This window comes from Solanum tuberosum, unplaced genomic scaffold (assembly GCF_000226075.1).
Source record: "Solanum tuberosum cultivar DM 1-3 516 R44 unplaced genomic scaffold, SolTub_3.0 scf00306, whole genome shotgun sequence".
Classification (NCBI taxonomy): Eukaryota; Viridiplantae; Streptophyta; class Magnoliopsida; order Solanales; family Solanaceae; genus Solanum; species Solanum tuberosum.
The window spans coordinates 129,803-138,640 of NW_006239228.1; the positions used below are offsets into that span (position 1 = coordinate 129,803).

General features: G+C 35.1%; 1 protein-coding gene across 1 annotated transcript; it reads right to left on the reverse strand.

The window, feature by feature from the left end:
- Nucleotides 1-234: 234 nt before the first annotated feature.
- Nucleotides 235-7,034, reverse strand: LOC102589714 (homeobox-leucine zipper protein ATHB-15). Its single transcript, XM_006359679.2, has 19 exons — nt 6,554-7,034; nt 5,857-6,072; nt 5,598-5,757; nt 5,393-5,496; nt 5,203-5,293; nt 4,847-4,942; nt 4,644-4,757; nt 4,482-4,565; nt 4,178-4,333; nt 4,025-4,099; nt 3,786-3,892; nt 3,513-3,705; nt 2,428-2,613; nt 2,223-2,303; nt 1,782-1,916; nt 1,377-1,702; nt 1,085-1,190; nt 752-901; nt 235-500 (listed from the first exon to the last, which is right to left on the reverse strand). Exons 2-19 carry the CDS (start codon nt 6,066-6,068, stop codon nt 354-356), a joined length of 2,523 nt encoding a protein of 840 aa, XP_006359741.1. The 5' UTR covers nt 6,069-6,072; nt 6,554-7,034; the 3' UTR covers nt 235-353.
- Between the last annotated feature and the right edge of the window lie 1,804 nt (nt 7,035-8,838).

Genomic DNA, 8,838 nt, shown 5'->3' on the forward strand with positions numbered 1-8,838 from the left:
CCCTGACTCCCACTTCAATCCCCCTGTATTATTTGTCTAAATTATATATAGATTCTCTTGAACGGTATTTTCTATTTACCTACCAAATATAAAAAATAACTAAGAAGACCCTTATCTTCCTGAAAAAAAACATTTTCCTTCAAGCCAAATACTCCCTCAATCAATCTTCCAAATAACCTTATGAATGCATGAGCTAAGTGTAATGTGAAATTGCTTCTAGTAATTAAGAGGAAGTTAAAAACCAAAGCTAAAAGAAGGTATAAATGCAAGGAGGTTGATCCATAAAGTATGATTCCAAACAGAGGTGTTGCTGATCTAAGTTTGTATTAGTTCCTACATTGATGTGCAAAATATCAGACAAAAGACCAATTGATAAACATAAAACATATACAATGGGCATCTTCTTCTTCATTCAATACTTTCCAAGCTACTGCTCTCTCATAGGATATTGGCCTTCCCATACTTGACAAACAGATCCCACCTTGAAGACAAGCAAAACCCTGCAAAAACATATGTAAGATGTGATATCCAGTTAGTGAAGAGTAACTACAGTAAGATTACACGTTCATTACGTTAACATGCAGCAGTAATGATGCTTCGATTACATAGCAGAAGCATATAAGATAGCCTGGCTGCTCACAGTCTTACCAATAAAAAGAGCATGTAGATTTTGAGATAAATAGAGGAACAAAAGCAGGAAATAACTTAGGTAAATTAACCATTTAGACTAGTGAAAAATGCACATATATACCTGTTGCATTATCTGTGGAAGCTCAGAGTAGAGGGCCTTTCTTCCATTGTCGTCAAAAATCTTTTCCAGACTAATATCTTGAAGGGCTACCAAGGTGGTTTCTAGCATGTCAAGTCCTGCCTCATTCGCGAACGTGAAAACTGGCAGTGCCTGCCATCAAAAGTACAGGTTAAGAAAAACACTACAATTGCCAAGCAAGAAGCAAACAACTACTTGAGTAAAACTCGGAAGTATGTTTTATATATCATTGCTTGCAGGAATCTGATGGTAAACCTCAAACTGCGACTTAATTGAACTTCATGAAAATTAGATATTAGGTTTGTAGATTAATACCTTCATAGAGCAACACATCAGAGCATCTGAGTGATCCCAAATTTCTTTCAGGATGGTATCACTTCCTCCGCTAGCAGATTTGAGCAGCTCCACGCCTAAGAAGTACCTGCAAGAGTTCATATAAATATTCACGCAATAATGTAGAATTACATAACAGAAGGCAACCAATGTAAAAGATATTAGAACCAGTCAGAGATTGTTCCAAGTAGTTGCTTGATGCACATAATACAAAAGATACTCTAGTTTTGAGGTTATATCAGGTGGTGATATATACGTAAACCAAGCAACATACCTATAACTTTGGCAAATCCAACGGGCAAGAGTCTGTGCTTCAGGTGTGCCAGGTGGAGACCTTAGACCAGGGAGAGAACCAATACGAGATGGAGAGAGAGCCAAAGCAACCCTCTGAACAGATGATATGATACTGCGGACATATTGACGTGCCATAGCAGCTATGCTTTCTTGAAGATGAATCTCAAATGCAAATTGAAATGCTATTGTCATAACCGATTTTGTGCTACCAGAATTCTTGGAATGATCCCCAGTTGGTCGACTTCCAGCCGGTCCAACCTCAAGAGTTGATGCAAGATCAAGTGTGCGGTTTGGACTAGATGCGTCCTGCATTGACTTGAGAAGTAAATTACTAGAACTTTGAAAAAACTTGCACTTCCAGATTACATTTAGCAAGTATACTCACCGCCTTGGCGTCCAGAGGAATGATACGAAAACCAGAGGGAAGGAGAGGAGCATCATCAGCAAATGAGGCATCAATAGGAGCAAACATGAGCTCTGCACATGATCCAACAGCATTCTCGTCCACTCCATTACAAAGCTGTGCATTTAAAAAACAAGGATCTGTTAATCATAGAGGTGGCAGAAAGTATAACACAAAGGGTTAAAGACGGAACAGCAGACTGTGGACGGTTGGGACTATTCAACTAACATATATCGATGATGGACTATTTTAATCTTCCATGAGGGGATTAAGGTTTGAAGTCTCAGAAAGGATAAAAGTAAAACTGAACTAACACTCACAAGTGAAAGTGAACGTTTAGCTGCTATGACAATAATTCTTGCACCAAAATCCAAATTAAGAAAACATAGAGTGATGCAGATTATTTTGAGGATAAAAACGTACTTGCAGAAGGAAGATGTCACTAGGCATTATCATATCATCTTGATAGTGGCCAATGCTTTCAAGTCTTATCACCTCCATAAACTGTTTTAAGAGGAAAGAAATATTAATAATATATTTACGTATAAAGCATAATATATGCAAATGAAGAAGTAAGAACAAGGTGTCTGGCAAAGATACTAGAGATAATTCCGAACTAGTCACTTGCCTCTTCATGTTCAATAGTGTGAGCCAGTGGAAGAATGATTTGTCCACCAAAACTTCCAGTTCGAGTGACTGGTATGCTGCATGGACCAGCTTTAACTGCAGCAGCTGAATAAGCATCAATACCACTGTCTGCCCATTCTGATCGGTGTTCCCGCAAGAACCTTAGTAGAATGGCTGGAGGTACGTTCTGCCAATAGAAGACAAGATGTTCATTAATTGCTAAAACTGAACATGGTCACAAAATATAAGCTTCCGAGGTAGCTAGGATCTTCACAAAATATTTTTTTGAGAATGGCCCGTGCATAGTTGAAATACTACTCATTTAGTTTTACCATAAAAACAGAAACTGGAAATTCTTACAGAAAGAGACAAAAGTTCATCTAATGTCGACAAATGGCAATAACCTTTTAGAAATTGCTAAAACTGAACATGGTCCAGAAGTTCATAATAGCCGTTGCAGATTGGAATAACAGAAAGTATCTAAAAAAACATGCAGAACTACCAACAATGCATTCCATTGAAGAAAAATGAAACTTTTACACCTCAAAGAGAGTAACTTTATGTCCATCTTTTATTCAGTTATCCTAATATTTTTCCTGCAACCACTAATGTACAGCTCCAACTTATCCATATAATAGTTGTTGAAACTTTGTAAAACCTTGGAAATTGAATCCGCGATAATTACTCACTCCATTCCAAAAAGAACAACATGGTCTATAGTTCGACATTCATCAACGTGATTTAACATATTAACTCCCCGACTCTTTTTAAATAAATGTTAACTCTTTTAGAAACTACATAAATTGTATTGTATGCCCCACTATGTTATGAAAAAAGGCTTGCCTATACGTAAGCCATGTAGCATATTAATTGGAGCCTGTATTTTGAATAAATCGCAGTCAAAAAAACAATTGTTCGGACTCCCCAAAATAATAATCAATTCAAGATGCAGAAAGTGATTTAGTATTCCTTTTATCACACGATTTCTCAGAGAAGTTTGAATTTTTTGTTCAATTTATGTAAGCCATGTAGAAGAAGATAAGATAGATATTTCACATAGTTTTGTTCAAATCGATAAATCAGTACCTGTAAAAGCATAGAAGCCTTGGCACAAAGCACAGCACTGCTCATCGACGGAAATCCATTGGCATAAGAGAGATTTGCACCCATCAATTTGCTGGGTGATGAGTTAACAAGAATGGTAACATCATCTATACCATCACTTTCGAGCATAGACCATCCCTCATCAGTAAAACCGTTAACAGCCTCATTAAAACCCCTTCACAATGCGAATTAGAAGTTCAGTCACAAAACGGAATAAATTAGATGTAGAAAAACATCAGGAATTGAAACACTAACTTGCTCAATCTTTGACCAAGTGCACGTAAGGCTGCAGGTCTTCTTCCCCAGCCAGAGACAGTAGGATGTGAAATTTCTTGAGAAATTTGTCTCAAGTGACGTAATGCCTGAAATATATATGTTAAACACCAGTACCGCAACTAATTAAGAAGTATAATTCCCATTTCGATATCTATCTTAGGAATTTAGAAATGATGATAAAAGAAAGAGAAACAAGATTTTCAGAAGTTTAATCGTACAGCCATAGTTGTCCTCTGCGAAAGCAGTGTTGATGACTCATACAGTGGACGCAACACTTCAGGCACGCTCCACGGCTGGCAAAGATTATTAGCAGCATTTATTAGAAAATTGATAGGGCGAAGCAAAATCATGTAATTAACAAGTTAACACACCTCTAAATCCATATGGTCAACTATGTGAATGATTGAACCACCTCCTTCACAGGGTCGTATCAGATATCCACTCGGCAGTATATCTGCTCTCACAAAACTCTGCACCGGTGGCATACTAGGACCATTCTGAGTGTTGTTCAGGGATCTTTCACATATCTACAATAGAAAAAAATATGTATATTGCATCATCATAATAACAACGGAAAACTGGATATTTACTTTGTATGTGTGACTTTCAATTGCAATAAGGCAACACCTTTTATTTGATAATTTTACGAGGAACATAATGATCTTAGATACATACCACAAGGCTACCATCTTCCATAACAGATGTATACCGCATTAACCAAAAGTCACGAGCTGGTGCCAGTGTAGTAGGTGCATAGAGCTGAAAAAAAGTCAGAATATTATATTCTGTGATTACACCAACAAAAAATACAGCAAGGATTTTTTTTCTAAAACTAACCTGCATGTATAGCAATTCAATGGTTCCACCATTTCCAGTGGACATCACATTGAGAACATCCACTGCTCGGCAGTCACGAAACCATGATGGCCGATCTTTAAGAATTTCAGCAACCTATATTAAACAGAAGCACAAATATACTTAGAATTTCAGTAGGGAAAACACAAAACTGAATTGACCAAGTTATTTAGGATGAAACTTACTCTTGTAGGCTCTAGGCCCACAAGGCCACAAGCACGCGAGGCTACTCCTGAGCAACCATGAGAAATTGCAATGATTCCAATGGAATCCGGACCAGGCTGCAGGCACGCAAGAAGGATATTTTTAAGATTATGACGACATAATTTTCTGTTCAAATTAGCTATTATGTAATCAAACGTTGTGCATATAAGTGTGTCCATGATCAAATCCTCTAGAGTGTCATACATGTAGAAATTATCTTTAAGAACAACACCTCTAACGACTTGCTATGTTTTGATGCAATTTAGAAGTCTATAAACAACACTCCAAAATTTTGTTCATGACATCTATTAATTGAAAGATAGGCAATGAAACAAACCTTCATCCCAGGCATTTGGACCCACTCCACAGCAGTTCCAGTTGCCTTTGATAAAAACTCTGTTAAAGTTTCCTCTGCTAAGGACAAAAGTCTGGAAATATATTCAAATATCATTATACAAAGCTTGTAAAATAATAACACACACACAAAATAAAAAGAAGGAAATGAAACTCGGAGAATATCTACTTACCCCGCAGGGCTTGCATCCCTTGGTGGACGCTGAGGGGTCAAGTTGTGTTGACCACTCGTCACCACAGATTCACAACTATTGTTGTCTGTGGTGGCTAAGGCTGCCTGCAATTCGGAAGTATGACAGTTACCACAAACTCTTACAGCTCGAATTAATTCTTTAACATTGAAACATTAAGTTGTATAATAAGAACAGATTGCTTTACAGTTTGAGTCTGTTGGCGGAAAAAGCTATTCTCATACACCAACTGTGAAACTTGTTTCTGCAGCCTATCATTCTCTTCCATCAACAGCTTATTCATTGCTGTCAATTTTCTGTTCACGCCTTGAAGGCGCGATGATTCTTTACGTTGCTTCTCTCTACACCTACATTTACACGAACACAATACGATAACCATCTTGATAACAATATTTTCCAATATAATAAGAACAAAGAAAATCAAAACAAAGCAACTTTCTCAATACCTTCTGTTCTGGAACCAAACTTTGATCTGTTTCGGCTCGATATTAGACAGAATTGGACACTCCCGAATCAACTGCTGACGACGGAGTGAACTAGGCTTGGGACATTCATGATACAATCTCTCCAAAGCATCTACCTGCTCAGGAGTGTACCTCACATATTTACCACTATCCATCCCAAATTTGTCTTTACAGCTTGATGTCACAGCCATCATCACACTTCAAGAAAATATCAATTTTGAGAACCAAAAAAAGAGATAACATAACAAAACAAAAGTTCAAAAAACAGAGATCCCCTGCTTCATATTCATTTCCCACATCTTTTATTATATGTATATATTACAACTGCCTATTCTCTTTCAAGAAAATTCTTATACACCTAACACCACAAATCCTAAAGAAAGATTGATTCAAGCACTTGCAGTGTACAAACTTGACAATTTTTTTCTCTATTCAAAAAAGGGATTTAATAGCAAAAATCCTTCCTACCCACTTAACCCCAACAAACTCCCAAGATTTCTGCATGTGTATATAAGGATATAGCGACATATCTGTATTATAATAAAGTATTTTAGAAAAACTCCCATGTGGAAATGAAAAACATTTGGATAATATGAAAATGGGAACTTGTGTATTAAGCATAAGAACTTTCAAAGTCTTAGAAATCAAGAAATGTATAAACACACAGAGATTTTCTAACCTTGTACAATTAAAATTTCCTCAACACCCAAAAAGGCTGTCCTCCAATTCCCACACAATCCCTTCAAAACCACGCAGCGTCAAGCACAAAACATAGATCTTTCTTCATCAGATCATGGAGTTACAATTTCCCACAAAATCAAGAAAGAAAAAAAATAGTAATCAAAACACAATCTTTACTTTTCACTCTATACAAGAATGGGAAGAAGGATGGTGGTCTTTCTTTTATATTTTTTATGCATACAAATGGGAGAGTTAAATGGGAAACACCATTTTGGTTACTTTGCATATAATCAAACAAATGGGGTTGCCTCTAGTGCTATTTTTTTTCCCAAGAATTATGTAAAGATAAAGAGTTGAAAGCAACAGAACAGTGCGTGTGTTTTGGTATCTTTTACTCTGCAAAACTACAATCTGTCTGTCTTAAAACATCAGAAAAAGATGGGAATGTGAGAGACACAAAAAGAAAAAGTCCCACTTCAGTTGGTAGCCTGCTCTGCTCTGTCTTCACTTTTTGACATTAATGCCCCCTCCCCCACTCCTATAAAATAATAATTTGAGTACATTTTACTCTTCTTCTTTTTTGTACTATTAAATTTGTTTCTAAAGAAAAAGAGAATTGGTTTTCATCTCAAATATAGTATATTTCTTTTTTTTTAAAAACAGAAGAGTGATGAATATCTCCTAAAAATAGAAGTGTAATGATATGTTGTGCACTTGATTTTTAATTAAAGATCTCAAATTTTTTTGGGTATAAAAAAAAAATTGGGTGGAAGTGTGCCCCTACATAGGTTCTATGCAACATAAATTTAGATTAGTCGGACTCCAATATAGGGTATCAAACACCAGATGAAATTTCTATCAAAGAATGTTTTGCAATGGATGAAATTGTTTCTTTCTTAATTAGAAGTTTTGAATTTGAATTTTGGATATAAAAAAGTTCTTGGTAGGAAGTGTGCCCCCGCATAGGTCCTATGCAGCATAAATTTAGATTAATTGGATTTCAATATAGGTATTAAACACTAGATGAACTTGTTTTTACAAAAAATGTAAGGTAACTTGTGGTAAATATTTCCTTATGCAACATAATTTTAGATTAATCGAACTCCAATACAGGTATCAAACACCAGATCAATTTTTTTTAAAGAAGTGTAAGGTAACTTGTGGTAAATATTTCCTATGAAGGGTGAACAACAATAACAATTGGGGATTCAAAAGAGTAGGTTATATTTTTCTACAAATATAATGTAACATAATCATGATAAACCAAAAGGCAAAACTTTGCTAGCTAATCATAATCTATGAGTTGTGAAGATTAAGTATTCCAAATAATACTCTGTATATCAATTTATGAAAAAGAGTTTTAACTTAATTTATTTTTCTATTTTAATTTGCTAAAGAATATAGAAAAAGTGAAAATGGTAAGAGTGTGAAAACACAAGGAAAAATGAGGGGTATTTTGTGAAAAGAAGATATGTCATGCGTAAGTGGGAAATAGGAAAATATAGTAACAGAAGCTTAAGATTAAAAAAAGTAAAAAAGATTGCTTAGAGGAGTGAAAAGCAAAGGGAAAAAACAAAGAAGACAGAATAATGAAAGATGTTTTGCATGCGCCCCCTCGATTTTTGTATATATATTTTTTCAACTTACTGTCACCATCATCATTATCATGATCATACATAGCATGTACACAACAAGCATGACATAAAAAACAAGAATTTTCAGTTCTTGTTTTTTTCTTATAAACAAGTATATTCATGATTCTTTTGTGTTTTGGTTATTTAACTTTTGGCTGGCATATACATGCAACTTAAAACGAATAATATTAGCCTATTTGATGTAATTTCATGAAGGAAATATAAAAAAAGGTGTGTATCTACGTTATAAAGATTGAAAGATTGTTTTTGATAATCATTTTGGTAAAATAGGAAAAAAGCTATTTGAAAACACGAAGAAGAGAATAATAGTATCAACAAATAATATGATAATTGAAGTAAAGAAAATAACAAGTAATAGTAAACTCAAAGAATTAATAAAGATATTAAGAGAGTAATAATAACAATATTGAAAAGGTAACTAGACAACGTTCGACTACCTATTAACCTTCAATCCCAATCTTTGACCATAAATTTATATTTTAAAGTAATATCCCTTGATAGGACAACACTTCGCCTCATACAACATAGATGGTCTGACCATAACTTTATAAAACTTACCTTTAAGGTTTGGTAGCACATTATTATCATACGAAACATGAGATCCGAGCTTCCATTTCATCCACTCCGA

Excerpts from the sequence above, each read along its gene's own strand:
- LOC102589714 (XM_006359679.2), bottom strand. The coding sequence starts at position 6,068 with ATGATGGCTGTGACATCAAGCTGTAAAGACAAATTTGGGATGGATAGT. Across the intron at positions 5,497-5,597 it reads TCCGCCAACAGACTCAAACT|GCAGCCTTAGCCACCACAGA; the intron begins GTAAAGCAATCT and ends TCCGAATTGCAG. Across the intron at positions 902-1,084 it reads TGATGTGTTGCTCTATGAAG|GCACTGCCAGTTTTCACGTT; the intron begins GTATTAATCTAC and ends TTTTGATGGCAG.